A 25,565-nucleotide genomic window follows, 5' to 3' on the forward strand; every position below is an offset into this window, starting at 1 on the left:
GAGGAACAAGAGCAGGAGAAGGGTATGTCTCCACTTACTATTGTGAAGACCTCAGAGACATCTAGTTGGCCATTGTGAGAGCAAAATGCTCAGTTAAGATTGGCCTTGGACTGATCCATTAGAACTATTCTTATATTCTTATGCATGGACTCTTCTAAGGCCCAGTGGAACGTACTTTGTTAAGTGACATTTCAGCGCAGGAGCTTCTCCAGTGCTCCCTTAGTGAAGTTTGATCTGGCAACCCACAAAGTGATTGTCTATCATCAAAGTTGAGCCAGGGCCTACAAACTTATCAAATTGTCACTAGTCAACAGTTCTATCCCTTGTTCCTTCTGGACATTCTGGGCAAGGAACCAGAATTTGAATCACTTTTGGTACCTAACATTGCTAAAGGTGGCAATTCTTCTATTTGCCATTGCAGTTTTTCAAGTTGTCTATGTACATGACTTACATCTGGGCCACAAAACCCAGAAAGTCAGAGAACATTATGCTGAAAAAAAAATACTACATAGCTATTTTTAGAGAAACGAGAAACCCCACCCACACCTAATCATCCTGAACTTATTGAGACAGATTTCCATATACAATTTTCTTTGAGCCAGGAAGGCTATGATGTGATCCAGAGAGCTACCAAACTCTTCTGGAGTTGTTACAAGGATATGTTGAGTTTGCAGACATACTGGTGATAGAGAATGGGCCAGATGACAGTGCAAGTTGGCAATCATTGTTGTCCCTTGAGCCAACTGATTATATAATAACACAAAACAAGGACATGACTACGCTGTTAACATACACTGCAACGTTCAAAAACATAGAATTGAAGTAGGAGACAAAGTATCAATCAATGACTAAAAGCAGGAACGAAAGTCAGTCCAGAAATAAAGAGCTAGGGGTCTCAATAATTCTTCATTAGGACTTTTGGTCCCAAGGAGGCTTGTACTTAAAACATAAACTTTGGGTCTAAACCCACAAACATTTGCAATTACAGCCTCTCCTCTTATTAGGGACTGCCCTATAGTTGTCCAAAGCTGAATCTGCATTTCCTGAGCTCCTGTCTGAGCAGGGCATGCAGCACATCCAGTGGTTCATTCTTAGGTTCTGATAAGATTTCCTGAAGAGGAGGAATGGCGTCCTTGTATCTTCCTACCTCTTGAAATTCCACAACCAGCCAGAACTGAATTACCAGATTTAAATTCCAGGTTGGGTACAGCTCTGAACAAGAATGTTCCTCAATAGGATACTATTTCCCAATTATTGTTTTCATCACAGCAAGGCAGAAAAAGATACTCAAAAGGGAACATGAGTAATACTTTAGAAAGAGGAACAATAGGTTGAAGGCAAAAACAAAAATCAATAATGGGGGCACAGCTTTTAATGCAAGCTGATGGACTTTCAAAATGACACAAAAGTGCTGATTAAATCTCAAAAGGAAGAAAACCAGTAGTCTCTAAAAGTTATTTTTACTGCAGTTGGGAATTATAAATGTTAGGTTCCACATAAGCATTTTTACCAAGGGGAAAAGGAACCAAGGAGTGATTGCAGTGGAAAAGCAGAGCTGAAGAAAAAGATAGCTTAAACCAATCTACCTGATTTCTTTTAGCAAGCCCTAACTTCATGGTGCCGAACAAAAATTAATACAAAAACCCAAGTTCTGAGAAAGTTAAGCAACTGTTCAACTATAAGAGTAGAAAGGATTCAAGATACAAGTCTTTCAGTCCTCACCTGGGACACACTTTTAGACCAATTATGGATATGTCAGAGTTGAGATCAGATATAATTAGAGCTTCAACCAAACCTCTGATTAAGTAATTAATAAAAACAAGTCATAGCATTTTCAACAACAAGCTATTGAAATATACAAGGCACTACCAGATCTTTAAAGCAAAAGAAGAAATTAATTCTATGAGGGTGGAATGAAAAGTAATGCCTCTACCTTAGTTTAAATACTTTAAGTATTTTAATAAATGAAACAGGAAAATAATCCTTGAAATGAGCTCTTTAGTAATTGTATTTACTTTTCTACATAATCACCACCATCCTCTTCACACTTCTACCAATGATGGACAAGAACTCTATACTTTGTCTCTTTAGTCAGGTCCTGACAGTCCTTTCCACATCTTCATTTGAATCAGACAGATGCCCATGAAGGTATTCTTTCAGTTCTGGGAAAAGGTTGAAGTCACATGGCACCAAGTCTGGACTATATAGCAGATGGAGTAAGACAGCGGGATCCAGCTTGACAATTGCCTCTTGGGTGGCTTGTGAAGTGTGAGGCTTAGCATTGTTGTGTTATCCCTTTTTGGCTTCCCACCTTTGCTTAATAGTTGCTTCAAAGTTTTTACTATTGCAGTGTAGTGCTCTGATGTATTAGTGGTGCTAGGTTCAAGAAATCCATGTCAATAACACCATCTGCATCCCAAAAAATTGTAATATGAATTTTCCCGCCGAAGCCTGGGTTTTATTTTATTTTATTTTATTTTATTTTATTTTTTTGCAGGTGAAATTTTATGATATTCCATGGATTGACTCTTCATTTCTAGGTCATAATGATGAGCCCATGTTTCATCAGCTGTCATGAGGCTATGAATAGATTCCTTACCTTCATTCCTGTAGCATAACAATTGCTGGCAAATTTCAACCCTTGAAGCTTTAATCTTTGCTATCACCATACATGGAACTTACCTTGCACAAACCTTCTGAAGAACATCAATTATGTGATCTGCATGTTGACAGTAATTTCCCTTTGAGTGATCCGCCAATTGTCCTTAATCAGTTCATCAACCTTTCTTGTGCAAAACTCATTGGTTGTTGTCATCCATTTTGTTCCTGATCACACAAATCAGATGTTCCTGAGATACTATCTTTACATTTTTTGGCACAGCAACACACTACTCATGACAACATAATGATCAAAACAACTTGCATTCGGTGGTGAATTTCAGATGAAGGTACTCCTTTGGCAGTCAAAAATCCAATCAGGCACTGATGAATACTTACCGCAGGCTTCTACTTCATGAACAGTAGCAACACAATCTTTTCTCACAGCAGCTTTCTGCCAGCTGAAGTGAAAGAAAAGACACTGAGAACACATCAGAGCTTTATGTGCATCAGTATCACTATTGATGACTTATAACATTATTTTTATTTCAACTCCCATAGAAGATGTACTATTTAATAAGAGACATCTAATTAACTAATGAGGTGAGGGAGGAATGGTTCCATGTTGTTTCTTCATATTTCAACCCATCTTCAACCTTCCTTTTCTAGGGAAGGTTGTTAAAAAAGTGGTCAGCTTACAGCTCCAGAGGGCCCTGGAGGAAGTTGATTATCTGGACCCCTTTCAGTCTGCATTCAGGCTGGGTCATAGTATTGAGACATCATTGGTCACATTTCTCAATGATCTTTGGCAGGCTCGGGATGGGGATAGTGTATCCATCCTGGCCCTCCTTGATCTCTTAGCAGCTTTTGATATCATTAATCACAGTATCATTCTGCGCTGGCTCAGCAGATTAGATGCGGGCAGTACAATCTAGTGGTGGTTCTCCTTTCTCCAGTTGCTGTGGGAGGTGGCAGAGATTGAACCTTAGGCCCCTGCTTTGTGTGGTACCTCAAGGCTCCACTCTCTTCCTGCTCCTACTGAACATAAATCCAATGGGTGAGATTATTTATTGACAAAGGGAGAGTATCATCAGTACTCTGATAATACCAAGCTATACATCTCTGCTGTTATTTCCTAGTGCCTGGAGGATATTGGGGGTGGATGGGGGAGGACAGACTCTGGCTCAACCCTGGCAAGATTAAGTGGCCATGGATTTTAAGGCCCCCTGGATCCAGAGATTTTCCATCTTTAACTCTGCATAGGTTTGTATTCCACTAGTCAGAGCTGTGTGCAATTTGGGAGTCCTGGATTTATGACCGCTGTTCAAAGAGTAGGTGGCAGCCACGGCCAGAGGACCTTTGCACAGATGCTCCTTTTGCAGGAACTGCAACCTTTCTTGAACAGGAGACCTTACAATGATTCATACCTTAGTCACAACTATTTGGATTACTTAATGCACTTTATACGGGGCTGCCCTTGAAGAGAATTATATGGGGGCACAATGGCTCAGTGGTTAAGATGCCAGGCATGTTGATCAGAAGGTCGCAAGTTTGGCGGTTTGAGACCCTAGCCCCATGTGATGGAGTGAGCTCCCTCACTCGAGCCAGCTCTTGACAACCTAGCAATTTGAAAGCATGCAAAATGCAAGTAGATAAATAGGTACCATTTTGGTGGGATGGTAACAGCGTTCCGTGCTTGTCATGCTGACCACATGACTGTGGATGCATCTTTGGACAGCGTTGGCTCTTCGGCTAAGAAACAGAGATGAGCACCACCCCCTAGAGTCAGACACAACTGTGCAGGGGAACCCTTTACCTTTACGAGCACCTGGAAGCTGCAGCTGGTCCAAAATGCAGTACAGATGGTTTTGAGTGTTTCTTGTTATGCCTATATAACACCACTGCTCCATGAGCTGCATTGGCTTCCAGTAGGTTTTTGAGTATGATTCAAGGTGGTGGTTATCACCTATAAAGCCCTACATGTGGGGCTATTTGTGGGATCACTTGTTTCCTATCATTTCTTCACCTCACCAGATCTAGCAGGGCTGGTATGCTCTGGGTACCTTCTATCAAATAATTCTATCTTGTTGGATCCAGGAGTCATGACTTTCCTGTTGCAGGGGGGGGCAGGCGCTATGGGACAGCATCCCTCTGGATATCCAGATGGCGCCATCCCTGTTGGTCTTTTGCAAGGCACTGAAGACCTGGCTGCTCCTCCAAGCATTTGGGCCAGGAGTTTAAGCAAGCTGTACTGGTTAGTGTGGTTTTATTTATTGACCTTGAGATGGGCAGCCAAATAAATAAAATGCTTGTAGAAGGACAATTTATTTTTTCTAAATGGAGGAACCATGTTGTTGTTTATTCATTTAGTCGCTTCCGACTCTTCGTGACTTCATGGACCAGCCCACGCCAGAGCTTCCTGTCGGTCATCCACACCCCCAGCTCCCCCAGGGACGAGTCCGTCACCTCTAGAATATCTATGGGGGAACCATAGAATCAACATAATGAGGGAGCACTTTCAGCAGCCACTGAAAACAGAATGAAAGGGTACCTGGAATAGGAGCACTCCAAATTGTAATGTTTTGTTACAAGTCCTGCAGCTGGTGCAAAACGTGACAGTGATGGTGTATCGCAATATACTCAGGTAATTCTGCTACTTCAGAGCTGCACTGGTTATCAGTTGGCTTCCTCTGAGGTGGTGGTTACCTCTAGATTCCAATGTTGTGTAAAAAATTCTGATCTTTTCTGTATAATGTATCTCTAGAAACTCAAAACATTACTCAAAAGTATTAAAAAACTACACAAAATATAACTTATTTAAAACTCGCCTTTTTATTACAATTCTAATGAAAATACAACACAACTTTTAATTTAGGATTGTATGCCTTTCTCATGGTAGTCAAAAGGATAAGTGTTAGAATGGAGTAACTACATTAAACTTTATTAAGAATATTGGAGAGAGTTAAAATGATCTTTTTCCAGACTTCTGGTGGGAATATGGTGGACTGAACAGCTATGCCCACAAGCTCCATAGGCAGAACTGGCATTGCGGCAGTTACGTCAGGCTTAGGCTGGTTTTTCCTGTAGCCCAGAGCATTTTTTCGGATTAAGGAAATGCTTGGAATTGACCCATTCGTCCTCTGGATGGTGAGTTGCAGCCAGGAGATCATGGGCAGCATGTGCAATTGGCGGGTAAGACTTCGCTGGAAGGCTGGTATTTCACCATTTCCGAGCCACGCTGCAGCCCTTAAAGGGACATTAATTCCAGCCACTCCATTTCTAAAGCACCCAATTTATTATTATTTTTTAAGTATTTGTAGCCTAAGAGAGGCTTCCTACATTAAGGAGAAATGATCTCTCCTGGTGCTTATCGTTACTTTTGTGATTAATTAAAAATTTTTTTAAAAAAAAAAGCTTTGGATTTTGCTTTCCATCCAATACTAAAGAGGGTTTAGAGTAGTTATTGTCTCCGTTATTATTTCTGTGCTAATTTTGAAGATTTTGGCATTTTTCCTACACGTTGAACCTGCCATTCTGAACTTTTACTTTCCTGCCGCTACTTTCTCTGGGAACTGTCTAGTATCTTATCTTAACTCAGTTTGGAAATTTTCCATTGACTCTCACTTCAGCCAGTTAAATATCTAGGGGGCACCATAACTTACTGCTTCAGAAATGGATGGAGGATCTTAGCCAGGCTTTGTTGCCAAGATATCAAAGCAGATAGTAAGCAGATTCTTTCCGATTCCTGCCAAGTTATTCTGCAAGACATTCGGAGCATTGTGGTAAATATGTGGTCTGAAATGTGCCATCTGGTTTGGGATGATGTGGATGAGCCTGAAAAATCTAATAGCAATGGAATTATCTCTCTTAAGAGTGAGATTTGGGCTTCTGTTGAAATCTTGGAGGAAATTAGCAATGCTGAAGTGAAGAACTTAAATGGAGAAATTGAGCTGCAAGACATGAGTGAATTTGACTTTTTGATGGAATATTATGGAAGAGAAGGGGTGTCATGTTCATCATTTCAATGTTAAACGTACATCGTAACGTTTCGCATGTCATTTTGCTGATGCGTGTTTAGGTTGGGAGGGGAGGAGGATACTGTCTCCTGGGATGTTATCTGTATTCAGCTGGATTGGAATGTGTTTGGGTTATTTCGTGTGTTCAAGGTTTTCTTCCCAGGACATCAGCAGAAATTGTCACCAGCACCTGCGGTGGGGATTTGAAACAGTTTGGGCGAGGGGAGGGATTACGTTCGCACCGAGGGTTTTTAGTTTGTATTTGGCGCGCTTTTGCTCATTCTCAGTTTTCTCTGTATTTGCATACTATTCTTTAATAAATCAGATATCATTAAGCCTCTACTTGTGAGTCTGGTTTTGTTAGGGTAGGCAATCATTACAAGGGGGTATTATGTTTTTGGAGGTTTTCTGGAGAGAAGTCTGTGTTTGTGAGGGGAGCAGTTGGGCTGTTAAGAAAATAGCTCTGTGCCTATTATGGGGATATATAAATGTCTATTTTGAAGTGGGTTAAGGGACCAAAAAGATTTATTTGGATGGTCTTATGGTTCTGGATGACTTTACTTATCGTTAATGATTGGGATTATGTTTATTAAGGTTTTTTTCTTCATGTTTTTTGTATTCATGTTTTTTGTATTATTAATTATAATGGTAGAAAATTTACATGCTTTATTTTTGATTTTTATTATAGTAGACAGGAATGTATAGAATAGTAGGAAGGGAATAATTAAGTAATTGTTACTTTGGGGGGCAAAGTTGAAGGTGAATTATATTTTTTCTTTTCTTTAAATATAGAGGGAGGGAGCAATGGTACTTAGTGATTTTTACAATGTGCTAAGGGGTTGATTTGTAGAAACAATGTGATTTTGGTTTAATATAGAGTAAGGGATCGATTATGGGAAATTGCTGAATATCCTTGATGTTTAAAGTCAGAAGTCACTTCCTGTAATCGATCTAAAAAATTTCCTCTTGTGTTTTCTCACTTTTTAGTTCTTTTTTTCTTTTTGTAGTTTTTTGTTTTGCTGTATCTTTTATCTTTTTCTGAAATTTAATAAAATCCTTCTTAAAAAAACGATCTTTTCCAAATTACTGTTTTTACTACAAATGATTCCTCCATCTTCAGACAACCTTTCTCCATAGCAAAAAATATAAACAAATTTGTTATTACAGTAAAGCATTTTCGATTTGCCGTGTTATATAGACTGAAACAACAGGGAAGCATTGCTGTATCTAATTTTGAAGCTTTATTTGATGCATATCAAGTAAAACAGTTAATTCATTTCATATAATATAATGGATCACAGCAGATTTGATTATGGACAGCAAGATTTCCCCTTTACAATAGTAAACTGTTCTTTAATAAAAGACATTGCCAACTCATTTTATAAGGCAGTCTTAGTGGCATAGCAACTGTGAATGAAATTTGTAGCTCCTCATTTTTCCTCCATTTAGATCATCCCATTTTAAATTAAAGATACAGAATTATTTTTAAAAATAAACTAAAAAAACTATTTGCAATATAAAAGTTGGATGGACAGGTAGAAAAGTTTTCAAATTAAAAGGCTTGTTTCACTCTAATAAATCTTTTATACTAAAGGATATTCAAGACAAGTTTCATGACAACAATACAATACAGATAGCAGTTTCAAATTAGTTTTTAATTTCACTTTAATTAAACAACAGGAAATTCCAAGAGAACTAAGGAAAAATTATATTCTACCACAATTAGTTCATCTAAAGAAATTGTTAACACCGAGTTATAGAAGTCTGATTGATAATAGTTTTTAAAAATATATCTTGATGCACTAACCACAAATGAAAAATATCAACAGATTTATATTATTCTTCCCTCTAAAAGAACATCTGCTTGATTTTTTTTATTATATGCTATCAAGTTGGTGTTGACCTTTAGTAACCACATAGATAAATTTTCTCTATGATTTGCTTGAATTAGTAAAGCTGTTTTAAAATGGTATCAGTGATGCATTATAAAAAGAACAAGACATCCTCAAGCTTGTTTCCTGGTGATTAGAGGGACATATCCATGTAGTGTTACGGAGGTGGTTTGTTGCTGCATTCTTTCAGGGTTCTCTCTTTACTTCTCATCTAGCATACGGTTCTTTCCAAATGCTCTCCCATCTACATGCTACAGGATCAGTCAAGATCAGTCAGGAATTATGTTAAATTGAAATTTCATAGGATTAACAGCAGTCACCAACTGATTGAAGAACAAGGTTCATTATCACACATATGTAGACTGAACACCTATGGATTTAGATGTATTTCTCATATGCTTAAACAATACTTATAATTTCTGTAGAGCTCAGTATAGTGGTACTTTCCACTAATGTTGTGATAGGTGAGGCTGAGGAAGGGCTATTTCCGTCACAAGTGGAGGAGGCTGAACATGAGGCTCCACCCAAATCCAAAGTCATAGCTGCTGCTACTGCTCCTGCTACTGGCCCAGAAGATCCAGCACAATACCACCACCACCACCACCACCAAAGTGAGTAAGCTACAGGCCACTGGCAGCCTTGTACAGGAATACTTAAAAGTTTGTGCTTGAAGATCAAGTGTGAGCTCAACCACTGCTAGGAACAGAACACTACCTGTCTTTCAACCTTGAAAATGTTTAAATACCTGTTTAGGCATCATCTAATATCCTTTCCACTGCTAGCAGCAGTAGATAAGCCTTGTTGTTGCTTATTGGTAAGATTCCTGTTCTTAAACAGAACCTGGATGCAGTGGTTGAAACAACCAATAGATTGCAAGTGATATGGTGATTGGATGATCAGTCATAGACTACAATGATGCTACATTGCAGCATCTGGTTGTTTCTCACTTCTAGGTCCCCTTACACATCAACTTCAGCAAAAAGGTAGTGCCCTTCCTTCATCACCGATGCAGGGAAGATGTGTCAGGACTGCTATCATCCACTTCAGAAATTCATTGTAATATTTACCATCTATCACACCTAAAAAACAACATTTTCATTTGCTCATACTGATAAAATTTGAGCAAGCTTTTATCCATCTTGCCTGACCTCTAGTTGGCAATTTGCAAAAGTTTCTATAACAATAAACCAAGAGCTAGAATGCTAACCTCCCTCAGTCAATGAAAAATGGGCCTGAACAAAAGAATCTCAAACAGGAGTCAAAACAGATGATATGCTGGCTTGTCTAATGGTATTCTATGAAAAATTCAGCCAAGACAAAGCCACATATTTTCCCATGATCCACCTTAAAAATACACAAAAACTACATGAGACAGAGCACCTGAACTTTATTAATTTTTAAAAAAATATAACTTGCATGTCCCATATATCTCAGTCATCAACAGGCAGTTCCAAAAGGGGTGCACTGCCTGAGGGAATCAGACTTCTTACATAAGTAAACCAGGAAGTAAATTTGTTCATCATCTTGGCTTAGATAGTTGACAGATTTGTTGTCCTCAAAGAAATGCCTCTACCATTTGGAATGAAAAATACGCTTTCACATTTTTGTGCCCTGGATCAATGCAGATGTATGAATAAATGATGCCACTGATACTCAGAAAAGACACCAAGTTTCATTGTTGAGAAAAAGTTGAAGAAGTGTTGTCTTGGAAATGAAGTCCAGGAGCAGCAATAGACCAGAATATTTCCTACTCACCTTTGATAGGGATGCATTGAAGCAGATTTGATATTGGTTTTTATGCCACTGGGCATCTTACCTGGAGATATGAAAGAAGCTGGGTTTAGCAATGTAATAAAAATCAGACCAATTTAGGGGAGAATGTCTTTATTACTTCCTCTGTATCTTTTTTGCACATACTTTTGAGGGAGATACATTTAGTCACTCACACTCTATCATCACTTTGTGCAAGTTTCTCAGACATTTTATGCACTTATTGAGCTAAACAAGAAACCTGCTGAATAAGAGAAAACACTTAACCAGTCCAATATCCTATTTTCCTATGGTGGGTAAGCAAATGCCTCTTGAGAATACCACCCAGCTGGACATAAGGAAAATAGCCTGCTCCTGATTTTGATTACTAGCAACTTATTGTCAGTATAATGGACAATCCTGTATTGAATATACATAATATATTCTATACTATTCTATCTCATTTCCAGGCTCACAGCCCCCTGGACAATGATAACATAAATGATAGGTTGTCATATCCCACCCTAACATGATGAGGAAGAAATGGATATTGCATATCTTGTTCCAAATAGCTGTCCTTCTCTAAAGTCTGTTTATACAAAATGTTTAACTTCCTATTGTCCTAACAATATTACTGTATATTGCTTTGTCTCTGTGTTTTTATTTACCTGGTTGGCCTGCTTGTGGAACTTGCACCCCTCCAAGCATAGGCTGTGGCTGATTTGGTGCTCCAGACATTTGTACTTGCTGCATGGTAGAAGCACCTGCTATGATGGCATTGGCACTTTGCTGACTGGTCTGAACAGAGCTTCCCATTCCTGGTGGACGTCTGTTTGACAATCCCTTCCCAAAGGCTACAGCTGCAACTAAGGCATTGGTATCAGCAGGATTGAATGTCTGCTTGTTCTGGCGTAAACCTATAGGATGGAAAAACATTCATATTGGTATACAGATTTTCCAAAGGTTTAGGTTTTATTCCTGACCATAGTTTTATCTTTGCTTCTGGGATTTCTGTCTCTGGATAGTGCAGTCCCCCTAAAGCTCACTCAGTCCTCCTCCTTCTCTAGAACCATACCTCCACTTTCAGATTCTCGGTCTTCTTTGCTGATTTTCTCTAGCAAGTTCGAACACAGTTTGTTTAGGCTTTGAATCTGTTTCTGCAACAATAAAAATCACATAATGTCAGAATTTATAAGTGTTTCACATTACCTGACTTCAGATAAAGGAAACTCATTAAAACTTATCCCCAGATATTCTGGAATCTGGAGAGAGTTCTGTACAAGGTTGAAATCTCACACTGTCTTGACAGAATCAGGGAGAGGCATCATTTTGAATGTGAGAACTCATAGGTGCCAAATTAGGCCTGGGAGTGGGAGAAATATGCCTATTAGAGTGCATATGAACCTATGTAAATGAGCATGTGAGCACATACATACAGATATGTCCATACACAAAATAAATAATTCCTGACATACAGAGACACACTACTGCTCATAGCAAGGGCACTGGGATGTGACGATTTCAAGCAATCTTTGTTGCAACGAAATGTGGTACAGTACAATTTGGGGCCAGTGACTAACTCTCAGTCCATTCTATATTAGACTTGTGGGGAAAGTAGATACAGTAGATACTGTATTGTCTTGAGTTCCTGAAGCAAATATAGAATAGGGCAATAACAATAAAAACAACAACATATTTTGCAAATGTCCTTTACAAATGAAAGATGTAATCATCTTTTGAGCACATCTTGTTCAATATGTAATAGAATTGCAATTCACCTGCATGCTACCAAATAGCAGTTCTGAAGCAGAGGATTAAAATGTGGGGGCAGCAAAATGAAGGGTGGTGCAAAAGCATGCTTTCCCATAAACATTTACCAAGAAAAGATTTTAAATTCTAACAGTGTCTATTCAGTATGTAATACTTTAGATTTGATTCCAAAAATGTTCTTTGGAGCGCACACGGGCACAAATATGTCTGCATCTCTTTAAAGCTGACACTTTTTTCCATTGGATCATGAGGCAGCTACAGAGAGCAGCTACATGATCCTAGGAAAATACCCTGCTGCTTTACAGAGCTGCAGATAGGTGCTATGTCTGTGCTCCTTCAGGCTCCAAGTTATCTTTCCTTCCTGGTCCTACTAATCAGTCATTGTCTTACCTGTGCCACATCAGTACCAATACGAGCTGCATCTGTGCTCAGCTGCTTCTCTTGCTCTTCCACCTCAGGATCAGGCTTGGTTCGCAAATGATCGGGTACAACTTCATGGCTGAACACTGGTACTCGTCCTTCTGTCTGCCGCTACAACATTGAGTCTATTAGTGCTCACAATCTTATCTTGCAACAAAATCAGACAATACAAAGCTAAACTCATTGGCCTTAGGTTACTGAAAATTTAACTTCAGAATGCCTACCTCTGCACGTTTTTGGTCTTTCTCTTTCTTATCATAACAAAATGAAGCAATTAAAATCAACTTCAGTGAGTTGGCATCTTCACCATTTACAAATCAGCCATTATGAAGGAACAGCTTGAAACCTGGTCTGGAATACCAAACTGCCATATATACACCAACATATTATTTATTACATTGTACTGCTATGTGAATTTTGATTCATCCTGAAAACTATATTGGCTGAAATATAGGGAATGAATGAGTATTTTCTGAGAAGCTTCATGTTCATTTTCAGGACTACCTGATAATATGAGTTGCATGATGTGAAGAACTCACTGGAAAATAATATTTTGAAACATGTCATTGAGATGTCAAAAGCAAATTATAAAACATATAGTCCAGTTTATAGCATTGCAAAACAATTTTACCACAGGACCAGATGAAATAATAAGACAAATATAATCTAAAAGCTATAGGGAGATTATACTCATCCAATCTATTTCAGGGACTAAATAAATGTGCTTTATTGTCCTAGTTTGCTTACCTATACAGCAAAGTAGGCAGTTGAACTTCCATCGAGATGCAAGTAAAAAGTATCTTTCTAATGCTCATCACATTAAAAAACTAAAACTATAGGCTTCCGGTGGGAAATGGTGGACTGAGCAGCTGTGCCTGCGTGAGCTCCATGGGCAGAGCTGGCATTGTGGCAGTTTTCTGGGGCACAGGCTGGTTTCTCCTGTAGCCCAGAGCGTTTTTCCAGGCAAGGAAAACGCTGGGAATTGACCCATTTGTCCTCTGGACAGTGAGTTGCAGCCAGGAGACCGTGGGCAGTGTGCGCAGTTGCTTTGCTGGGGTGATGTTATGACTATCTGAAACAGTGTTATGGGAAAGAAAAGAATATGTTTTGTGGGAATTTTTTCCTTGCTGAGAAATCTGAGTTTTTGAGGGTGGCAGTGGGCCTGTTTGATTTTTGTAAAAAAAATGTTTTATGTGTAATAGGGAGATATGTAAATACCCTTGTATATTTCGAGGAGGGGTAAAAAATTAAGAATGTGTAACTGGATTGATAATAAGGTTATTATTTTATTTTCTTAATTATTTGGACTAAGATTTACAGGATTTGTGATTTGTATGATTTAAAATGTATTGATAAGACATAATAATATTTGGCTTCTAAACTTAATAGGGTTAAGTCTGTTGTAGTACTATTATAAAAGTAAACAACTTACATGTTTTTATAATTTGATTTTTATTATAGTGGACAGAAATATATAGAATAGTGGTAGGAAGGAAGTAAATAAATGTATGTTTTGAAGAGGAGGGAAGTTGATTTAGAAATACACACACACACATACACACTCTTTTTTTTATATAAGGGGAAGGAGCAATTGTATTAGTGATTTGTATGTGTTAATGGAAGGATGTATAGAAATAATGTGATCTTGGTTTGATAAAGAGTAAGGGTTTGATTTTGGAAATTGCTGTATATTCTTGCTGTTGAAAGTTGGAAGTCACCTTTGTATGTAATCTCTAAAATTCTTTTTTGTGTTTGTGTGTTTCACACTTCTTTTAGTTTCTATTTTTTGTAGTTTTTTGTTTTTCTGTAGTTTTTAATCTTTGTTCTAAAGTTAATAAAATTATATTAAAAAAAACTAAAACTATACAGTACAAGAAAAAAATTAAGACTGTAGTAAGTAAGGTTGGAGTCCAATCTACTTCCAGCTATGCTACTGAAGCTTTCTATTTAAGAGGCAAAACAATACATAGCAAGGCAATTTTTTAAACATGATATAGAAAAAGCAGGGGTTTTTAGAAGACATTTGTATTTTGAGGAGGAAAAAAGTCAATGGGTTGATTGATTAAAAAAGCCTGTATTCTGTCATAACCAAGCTAATTTAGTAAAGATCTGGATTTAATGCCTCTCTCTCATGCATTCATACACGGACTGAGGCTCACCTGTATGAATGTGTGCAGACACGCACGCGCACACACACGTATATCTTAATCTATGATATCATTGCACGTAATGACAAAACAGCTTGACTTCCCCTCTGCTGGCGTTTCTTTTAAGGTAACTATCCCCTATATACAATTTTGTTGTGCAACTAAAGCTTGAGTTGTATAGCATGTGGTCATTGCTTCCAGTTTAAAATCCAGTCCTGTAATTTTAAGGCTTTCTCTTTTTTTGCCTGTCAGAGCTTATTTTTAAGCTCTGCAAAGCATTTCCTTAACTGCTGTCTGAAGTCTACTGTTACTATAATATTGCCTGTCAGACAGAATTAAGTGCTATAGGCAATCTACCAGTGTGGGTTCCTCCTTGGAACCCTTTTAGACTTGCAAACTATCTGTTCAATCTGGTTTGTTCAGCATCCTGTAAAGCCTTCACATTCTACCCTCAGCAGTATTGGATGGGAGGTTTCTTAAAATCCCATTTAATGAGAGAAATTGTTCCTCTGGCCAGAATGAACCTGAGACCTTAGTACACGTATTTCTTCATTGTCCCTTCTACAAGAACCTATGTGCTGGCCACCTTCTAGTAGAGATTGAACGTTCAATGATGGAGAGGTGGTTTGTTTTCTACTATCAGACCAGAACCCTGCTATTACGAACAGAGTTGCCAAGTTCTTAGAGGCACTATTGCTAAAAGAAGGCTTAAGGTGTCCTTATCCTCGAATGATGTTAGAAAGAAGTCCTTGTATTCTTTTATCTAAATTTTATTTATTCTGTTTTGCTTTGTTATTTTTTGCTCTCTTTTAAGTCTTATATGTGTAAATTTTAATTGGCAGTTTATATGGTGGTTTTATTGCTCTTATTGTATTTAAGCCTCCTTTTATGCATTATTTTAGGGTTGTAGCTACTTAGCTGGTCATTGACCATAAATAAAAGTGTTCTTATTATTACTCATTAATAACATATTTTTATCCTGTTATTCTATGAATGTCATACAGAGTACAATCCATAATAGTTATTTCTATAAACCAATACTCCAGTTTGTAGAAGGAAGAAAAATTCTCTTGGTTTCCTACCCCTTCTATATATTTGTCTTTGCAAAAGTTAGCAAGCTTTGCATTATTCACTCAACTGATAAAAAGATCCATTGTTCAGTATCTTATCTGCTCCTAGAACCAAAAAATAATTACCATGGTCAAAAAAAGGTGCAAATTGAGTCAGATTCTTACCATTATCTCTTCATCCCGATCTGGGGACAGTACTAATGGAATTATAACCTGATTGCGCAACAGCGGAGTCTTCTCATGCTTCAGCACTTTGTTCAGAGTGTTGAGCTGCCCTGAGAGCAGAGCAAAACTATCTAGCACTGAGGGCCTGAGGCAGAAAGATGGAAATAGAAATAGATGAATTATACCAAAAGAGCATCTGTGGATATGGCTGAGGGAATTAAAATAATTATTTGGATCAGAGGGCTGTAACAAAGAAATAAAACTCACTGAACACAACCACTCTAATTCTAACACATGTCATGCAAAGATTTCCCTACAGAGAATATTTATTTATACAATATAGATTCTGGTTTCTACACATTCAAGGCACCTAACAATTAAATGCAAAATACAAAATGTAGAAACTGAAAGGCAAATTAAAACCAATGTAAGCATTAAGTGAAAATGGCAAATTTGGTGAAGAAATGTGTCTTGGCTATTCTTTAAAAGAGACATGTGTACCAAACACAACTTCTGGGGGCAACATTCTATGCACTTGTTGCAGCACAGGAAAACGCCTTCTTCTGACTTCCGTTGGGGACATGGTGGACTGAACAGTTGCGCTTGCAGGCTCTGTGGGCAGAACTGACAATGCGGCAGTTTTTGGGGGGCTTAGGCAGGTTTTTCCTGAAACCCAGGAGTCTTTTACTGGGAAAGGAACACTTGGAATCACTCTATTTGTCCTCCAGGATGGTGGCATGTAGGCAGAAGATTGCAAACAGCGTTCACGCTCGACTGGTAAGAGCTGCCAGGAGGCTGGGATGTCACCATTTTCCAAGCCACACTGTAGCCTTAAAGGGACATTAAGACCAGCCACCCCATTTCTAAATCACCCAATTTATATATATATTTTTAAGTATATGTACCTTAACAGAGGCTTTCTACAGCAAGGAGAAGCAGGTTCTCTTGGTGCTTATCGTTATTTTCGGGATTAATTTAAAAAAAAATCTTTTAAAGTTTTGGCTTGTTTTCCATCCAAATATTAAGGAAGATTAAGAGTAAATAATTGTCTCCCTGTTATTATTTTTGTACTAAATTTGAAGAAATTAGCATTTTCCTACATATATTGGTTGTTCTGAACTTTCACTTCTCTGCTTCTACTTTCCCTGGGGAATTGTCTGCAATCTCACTCTTGCTTAAGTAAACACATTCCTTCATATCTTCGACTTTCGCTGGTTAAACTCTTAGGGGGCACCATAATCTACTACATGAGATATGGAGGACCTCAAACAGACTTTCTCAGACTTCCATCGGGACTTCAAGCAGATTTTTTCTGATTCTTACCAAGTTTTTATGCAAGGCATTCAAGATATTGTGGAAAATATGAGCTTTAAAATGTCTCATCTGGTTGGGGATGTCATGGATGAAACTGAGGAATTTAACAGTGTCAGGAATGTCTCTTTGACTTCTGCTGAGATGCTGGAGGAAGATTGGATAGTTGAGTTGAAGAAATTAAAGGGAGAGATCAAGTTACAAGCCATAAGTGAAACTGATCTTCTAATGGAATGCCTTGGAAAAGAAGGTTACTATGTATGGGAGGTTTCCTGAAGAGAAGTCAGAGTTTTTGAGGGGGGCAGTTGAGCTGTTTGATTTTTCTAAGAAAAAAGCTTTGTGTGTATTGTGGGGATATGTAAATGGCTAGGTTTATTTTGAACTGGGATAAGGGTTTAAGATATTTATCTGGATTGCTTTTAAGGTTTGGCTGATTTCATTTATTTTTAATGACTTGGATTAAGATTACTAAGGTATAAAAAATAATGTCTGGTTTTTGGTCTGACATGATTAAGATTATTAAAATTGCTGTGCTATCAAGTATAATGGTAGACAATGTATATGTTTTTTCATTTGATCTTTATTATAGTGGACAGGAATGCATAGAATAATAGAATGAATATATATATATATATATATATATTCTTTTTTCTTTTAATATAAGGGGAGGGAGCAACTATACCTAGTGATTTTTATAATGTGCTAATGGTATGATTTATAGAGATCTTGGTCTAATACTGAGTAAGGGATTGATTACGGATTTGTTGTATATCCTTGCTGTTAAAAGTCAGAAGTCACCTCTTTTTGTAACTTAAAAAAAAATTCTCTTGTGTTTCTACACTTTTTTAGTTTTTTTCTTTGTAGATTTTTGTTTTTCTGTAGTTTTTATCTCTGTTTGAAACTTAATAAAATTCTTATTAAAAAAAAGGGGAATGCCTTCTGTGTGCCAGATAAATGAGCCTTTGACAGCCAGGGCATCTTCAAAAAGTATCACTCGTATAGATCTTAATAGCAGGACAGATCTTAATGTGAATACAGTGTAGAGCTGAACAAATCAGAGTTCTGACCTCCTTGTGTAGCTGAAAAATTAAAAATACCTCTGGTTCCAAAAATTATTTAAAAGCCCAGTGAACTCTGAGCAAATATAGTGATTTTTCTATTATTACATTTAAAGCATAGACCGAATCAAACAGAAGTGGTTACAGGGATCATTTTTACATTTCAAGCAAAACATAGTGCCAAGACATCAGCTTCATTTGTTTTACAGCCTGAGCCTTTACATATTTACTCCAGAATAATCGGCACTGAATTTAATGAGTAACCCCAAGATAAACATGCAAAGGACCTAAGCCTTTGCTAAAAACGTAATAGGCAATCACATCCTGAAATCAGAAAATTTGCTTCACGCTCCAAATGTATATAATTTGAGGACTAATAAGGATTAAGTTTAGGATGGCTTCAATATATGTTGGAAGGTATCTGAAATTATATGAAATGTTATTATGCTGTTCCCTCCCACCAGCACCAACTGCTATGAAACCTTACCAAGTGAGACGGTCATATTCGTTCTCCAGCTTGTAAATGAAACTGACCAAGGAGTTCTTCAGGTCAGCCACTTGACTGATAAGCGCCTCCAAGGATAGCTCAAGCTGCTTTTCCTCTCTCTGGAAAGGACATAAAATAAGGCTGAATATATCAGCTCTCCAACAGAATGACAAACTGCCCCTCAAAGTTTACCTTTTGACTTTTCAAACAATAATCCCTCCTTTGTTTTCGGTTTCAGCTATACCATGACAACTAGCTTCCCAGTGGAAACTTAAAACAACAGAAAGAGCTTTTCTGCCTATATCAGTAGCAAAAGGAAGAAAAAGTGGGGGCCCAGTGGTTGGCGAAAATGAAAGAAAAATAATGGGTGCTGAGGACAGGGCAGAACTCTTCAATGCCTACTTTGCTTTTCTTCAAAGGGGAAATGTATTCCAATGGACCTAAGCAGAACAATTGGTACAAGTAAGAACTGGTAATTCATGGTATGTAATCAGATTGTTAGGGGCCACCTGGCTACCATGAATGAATTTAAGTCTCCAGGACCAGATCAATTACATCCAATAGTCTTGAATAGCTTGTGGATGTCATGTTACTAGTACTGTAGGTTTCTGGATGCAATTCAAGGTACTGGTAAAGCACCTATTTGAAGGACTGCCTACTCTTGTAATTTCTGCCTGTTCTATATTCTGGCAGAGTTGGCATGCACTGGGTCCCATTAATTAAATAGTGTGGTCTAGTGGGACTCATCCAACAACCTAAGAGACAGCTTTATATGTGGACTTCACCAGATGGACAACACCGAAATCAGATTGACTACATCCTTTGCAGCCAAAGGTGGCGGACATCTATACAGTCGGTAAAAACAAGACCTGGAGCTGACTGTAGTTCAGATCACGAACTTCTTCTTGCACAATTTAGGATCAGACTAAAGAGATTAGGGAAGACCCACAGATCAGCTAGATATGAGCTCGCTAATATTCCTAAGGAATATGCAGTGGAGGTGAAGAATAGATTTAAGGGACTGGACTTAGTAGATAGGGTCCTGGAAGAACCATGGACAGAAGTTCGCAACATTGTTCAGGAGGCAGCAACAAAATACATCCCAAAGAAAGAGAAAACCAAGAAGGCAAAATGGCTGTCTGCTGAGACATTAGAAGTAGCCCAAGAAAGAAGGAAAGCAAAAGCCAACAGTGATAGGGGGAGATATGCCCAATTAAATGCAAAATTCCAGAGGTTAGCCAGAAGAGATAAGGAATTATTTTTAAACAAGCAATGCGCGGAAGTGGAAGAAGACAATAGAATAGGAAGGACAAGAGACCTCTTCCAGAAAATTAGAACCATCGGAGGTAAATTCCAGGCCAAAATGGGTATGATCAAAAACAAAGATGGCAAGGACCTAACAGAAGAAGAAGAGATCAAGAAGAGGTGGCAAGAATATACAGAAGACCTGTATAGGAAGGATAACAATATCGGGGATAGCTTTGAGGGTGTGGTCAGTGAGCTAGAGCCAGACATCCTGAAGAGTGAGGTTGAATGGGCCTTAAGAAGCATTGCTAATAACAAGGCAGCAGGAGACGACGGCATCCCAGCTGAACTGTTCAAAATCTTGCAAGATGATGCTGTCAAGGTAATGCATGCCATATGCCAGCAAATTTGGAAAACACAAGAATGGCCATCAGACTGGAAAAAATCAACTTATATCCCCATACCAAAAAAGGGAAACACTAAAGAATGTTCAAACTATCGAACAGTGGCACTCATTTCACATGCCAGTAAGGTAATGCTCAAGATCCTGCAAGGGAGACTTCAGCAATTCATGGAGCGAGAATTGCCAGATGTACAAGCTGGGTTTAGAAAAGGCAGAGGAACTAGGGACCAAATTGCCAATATCCGCTAGATAATGGGAAAAGCCAGGGAGTTTCAGAAAAACATCTATTTCTGTTTTATTGACTATTCTAAAGCCTTTGACTGTGTGGACCATAACAAATTGTGGCAAGTTCTTAGTGGTATGGGGATACCAAGTCATCTTGTATGCCTCCTGAAGAATCTGTATAACGACCAAGTAGCAACAGTAAGAACAGACCACGGAACAACCGACTGGTTTAAGATTGGGAAAGGAGTACGGCAGGGCTGTATACTCTCACCCTACCTATTCAACTTGTATGCAGAACACATCATGCAACATGCTGGGCTTGAGGAATCCAAGGCTGGAGTTAAAATTGCTGGAAGAAATATTAACAATCTCAGATATGCAGATGATACCACTTCGATGGCTGAAAGCGAAGAGGAACTGAGGAGCCTTATGATGAAGGTGAAAAAAGAAAGTGCAAAAGCTGGCTTACAGCTAAACCTCAAAAAAATCAAGATTATGGCAACCAGCTTGATTGGTAACTGGCAAATAGAGGCAGAAAATGTAGAAGCAGTGAAAGACTTTGTATTTCTAGGTGTGAAGATTACTGCAGATGCTGACTGCAGTCAGGAAATCAGAAGACGCTTAATCCTTGGGAGAAGAGCAATGACAAATCTCGATAAAATAGTTAAGAGCAGAGACATCACACTGACAACAAAGGTCCGCATAGTTAAAGCAATGGTGTTCCCCGTAGTAACATATGGCCGCGAGAGCTGGACCATAAGGAAGGCTGAGAGAAGGAAGATCGATGCTTTGGAACTGTGATGTTGGAGGAAAATTCTGAGAGTGCCTTGGGCTGCAAGAAGATCAAACCAGTCCATACTCCAGGAAATAAAGCCAGACTGCTCACTTGAGGGAATGATATTAAAGGCAAAACTGAAATACTTTGGCCACATCATGAGAAGACAGGACACCCTGGAGAAGATGCTGATGCTAGGGAGAGTGGAGGGCAAAAGGAAGAGGGGCCGACCAAGGGCAAGGTGGATGGATGATATTCTAGAGGTGACAGACTCGTCCCTGGGGGAGCTGGGGGTGTTGATGACCGACAGGAAGCTCTGGCGTGGGCTGGTCCATGAAGTCACGAAGAGTCGGAAGCGACTGAACGAATAAACAACAAAGTGGGACTCAGGAGGACTTTCTCTGTCATGGTACCTGCCCACTGAAACAGCCTTCCTCTTTTTTAAAAAATATAATTCTTATTGAAGAAATTTTTAACAAGATAAAAACAATACAAATATTAGAAAAGAAACAAAGAAAATAAGGAAGAATAGTGAATAAGAAAGAAAGAAAATAGAAAAAGAAATAGAAAAGATTTAAAAAGTGGCTTCTGATCTTTTTGACAGCGGTTATAAATACATTTATATTTTACCCTCTCTAAAGTTACATCATAATTTCCTTCTTTCCATAAGCTACCCTTTCTAATCTTCAAAACCATAAATTCCAAGTTCATTTTTCTCTTTTTTCAGCAAAAAGTCCATAAGGGGTTTCCAGTCACTGATAAATAAAGCTGTTGATCTTTCTCTAATCAAACAAGTTAATTTTGCCATCTCTGCTAATTCTGTCATCTTCATCAACCATTCCTCCACCGTGGGTATTTCAGAATCTTTTCATTTTTATGCATGTAATAGTCTTGCAGCAGTAAACATATATAAAAATAATCTTCCATGGCTCTTTTCTAATTGACTGTCCATTAATTCCAGCAAGAAAAGTTCTGGTTTCAGTTGAATGTTGATCTTTAAAATTCTTTGTATTATTATATGTATTCGAACCCAGAAATTTCTGGCTTTTTTACAAGTCCACCAAGCATGATAAAATGACCCTTCATGTTGTCCACATTTCCAACATAAATTTGAAGTACCTTTATACATTCTAGACAATTTTTCTGACGTCATATACCAATGATACATCATTTTATAGAAATTCTCTTTTAAGTTATAACATAATGTAAATTTCAATCCTTTTAACCACATATTTTCCCACTGTTCCATCAGTATATTGTGTCCAAAGTTCTTAGCCCATTTTATAGTCTTTTACTTGTTCTTCCATTTTAGTTTCAATAAAAGTTTATACATTTTAGCAATTACATATTCATCATTTGTACATAGTTCAAATTCTGTCTTCTGCTGCTCAATTCCAAATGTCCTATTATCTACCTTAAATCTTTCTCTTAGCTGTGCATATGAAAACCATTGAAAACTAAATCCCTCTGAAGTCAATTGGTCTCTTGATTTCATCTTATATTCTCCATGTTCCTGTTCTAACAATTCTTGATAAGTTAACAATTTTTCTTTGCTTACTGTTTCTTTTCTATAAAATGCTTCTTGTGCTGAGACCCATAAAGGCATTTTCAGGCATAGTCTGGGTTTATACCTGTTCCATATTCTCAATATGACACTTCTAATATAATGATTCTTAAAATCTACATTAACTTTAACTTTATCATGCCATAGAAAACCATGCCATCCAAATCTCAGGTTGTGCCCTTGTAATTCTCTTATTTCTCAGCAGAACCCACTTTTTCATCCAGACTAAGCAGCAGGCTGCAAAGTACAATTTCAAATCAGGCAGTCCCAATCCTCCTTGTTCTGTTACACCTTGAAGTATTTTATATTTAACCCTTGGTTTTTTCCCCTGCCAAACTTAGATATAACTTTCTGCCAATGTTTAAATGGTACATCAGTTGTCAAAATAAGTATGGTTTGAAACAAAAACATCATTCTTGGTAAAACATTCATTTTTATCACAGAAATTCTCCCCAACAATGACAAATGTAATTTCTCCCATCTTAACATGTCCTTCTTAATTTCATGCCATGTCTTAACACAATTATTCTGGTATAACATACAATTCATATTAGTCATAGTGATACCCAAGTATTTCACTTATTTCTCAATCTTAAAACCAGTTTTTTCCATCAATTCCTTTTGTTTTTTGATGTCCATATTCTTTGTTAAAATCTTTGTCTTTTGTTTGTTAATTTTAAAGCCAGCTAATACCCCAAAGTCCTTTAGTTTTCCCATTAATATTCTATTCCTTCCTCACTCGAAAAGACAATTATGCTGGGATTGGTCAGTGGTAAAAGAAGAAGGGGCCACCCTAGGACTCACTGGCTTGACACCTTCAGAAGGGACACTGGAACGACTTTGATGGAACTAAAGGAAGCTGTAAGAGATAGAAAGGCATGGAGAGCATTGATCCACAAAGTGACTGAGAGTCGAACATGACTGAATAGACAGACAACCTTCCAAGATTATCACCAGGTCATCCACAAACGCCTGTAATTTATAAGTTTCTCTTTTAATCTTCACACCAGCAATTCTCTCATCTCGACTTATATCTCTATTCAATCCTTCCAAAGCTAAAATAAACAGAAAAGCTGACAAGGGGCATCCTTGACTAGTCCCTTTCTCTATCTCACAAGGTTTTGTTAATTCCCCATTCACAATTATCTGTGCCTTTTTTTTTTTTTCAAATTTCTATCACCGCCCATTTCTCCCGAAAAGGGGACTCTGGGCGGTTACACTTTTGTGAAGTGTATGTTGATTTTAGAAACAGCATTCCTCTTGAGCTTCATACAGCACCCACCCTGACTTTATTTAAATGAGTCTTTAAGACCTGGTTGATCCCCAGGCCTTGAGTTAGAGTGGGTGACAGACTTGTGTCTGGGTGTGATGTTTTGGTTTTCAGTTGGTTTTGTTTCTCTGGATTCTTTTTTAGGTTTTGTATGTTTGTATCTTCTATTGTTCATTTTGTAACACAGTTGTGATAGATTGGGGTAGAGGAAGGAAGGAAGGAAGGAAGGAAGGAAGGAAGGAAGGAAGGAAGGAAGGAAGGAAGGAAGGAAGGAAGGAAGGAATCTCAGAACCCTTTTTGTGATATTTGACAAAGCATAGTAAATGGACATAATGCCAGAGTATTGGAGAAGGATAAATGCTGTTCTTATATTGAAAAAGAAGGGGAAAAAAGAGGACCCAGATAACTACAAACTCGTCAGCCTGACTCTGATACAAAACAGAATTCTGGGAAAAATTATTAAACTGTCAGTTCTGAGCATTTAGAAAAGAATGTGTATTAGTCAGCTTCCAGACTGATCATGGTTCAGGAGATTGTTATGTAAATAGATAGTTGCAAGCTTTCCTATAATCAGTTAAGAAGCCTGCTTCCTTGCTGAATCACAGCAAGGTTGTCAAAAAGAAAATCAGAAAGTGTCTGCTCTACCCTAAAGTACATAGAGATATATTAATTCTAAACTGAAAAGAGTTCAGCTGCTGCAATTATTATAACCCCATCCCATTCATCTTAATAAATATTTCTGGAAAGATCTCTGTTGAGAAATTGCATTTGGAAATGAATCATTTTTAGTTTTAGGCAGACACACATTGTATTATGTACTGCTGGACATTTTGCACAAGCCTACCCTGCTAATCTCTCCAGCCTCAAATTTACTATGAAGTTGTACCATTGAAATCAAAGCCCATTTTGCTAGCAAGTGTACCAATTATCCTAAGCCTGAGAGTTTAGGAAACCGCCCATGTCATCCCTCTCCTTGTGTCTCTTTGCTTTGCCACCTCTGCATCTTCTATCAAGCCTGTTCTACAGTGTGTGTTTCCTCCCTAATATCTCTGCAAGCATTGCATGCAATTGCTTGCACAGTGCCTGCATCTTGCCTGCCAATTTAACCCCATCTGCTGAAGCCAGGACACTAAAACCAGTTCCCTTTCATCTAAATAGATCTTGCTAAAGAATACTCTGTGAGAATCATGACTTTCAGTTTAAGGCAGCTGTCAAAGAGCCTGACAGAATGCCTGTCTTGTTAGGAGCCATCATGGGTCTACCAAGGACAAGTCATGGTAAATCAACCTGAAATATTTTTTTTGATAGAGTAACCCATTTAGCTGACCACAGGAATACAGTGGACATAGTGTATCCTGACCTCAGCAAAGGATTCAGTAAGATACCTGATGAAATCCTAG

The 25,565-nt window shown here is 38.1% G+C and overlaps 1 protein-coding gene across 2 annotated transcripts in view; it reads right to left on the reverse strand.

The window, feature by feature from the left end:
- Window positions 1-7,836: 7,836 nt before the first annotated feature.
- MED8 (mediator complex subunit 8) overlaps window positions 7,837-25,565 on the reverse strand; it is a 52,552-nt gene continuing 34,823 nt past the window's right edge. The window contains exons 2-7 of one of the 2 annotated variants that reach the window (XM_063297769.1): window positions 18,684-18,802; window positions 15,828-15,972; window positions 12,416-12,556; window positions 11,331-11,412; window positions 10,924-11,172; window positions 7,837-10,322 (exon numbers count right to left, since the gene is read on the reverse strand). In XM_063297769.1, the coding sequence (XP_063153839.1) occupies window positions 10,258-10,322; window positions 10,924-11,172; window positions 11,331-11,412; window positions 12,416-12,556; window positions 15,828-15,972; window positions 18,684-18,802 (801 nt within the window). In that variant the 3' untranslated portion in view covers window positions 7,837-10,257. The other variant, XM_063297770.1, reaches the window with a different exon arrangement.

Source organism: Candoia aspera, chromosome 3 (assembly GCF_035149785.1).
Source record: "Candoia aspera isolate rCanAsp1 chromosome 3, rCanAsp1.hap2, whole genome shotgun sequence".
NCBI classification, from domain to species: Eukaryota; Metazoa; Chordata; class Lepidosauria; order Squamata; family Boidae; genus Candoia; species Candoia aspera.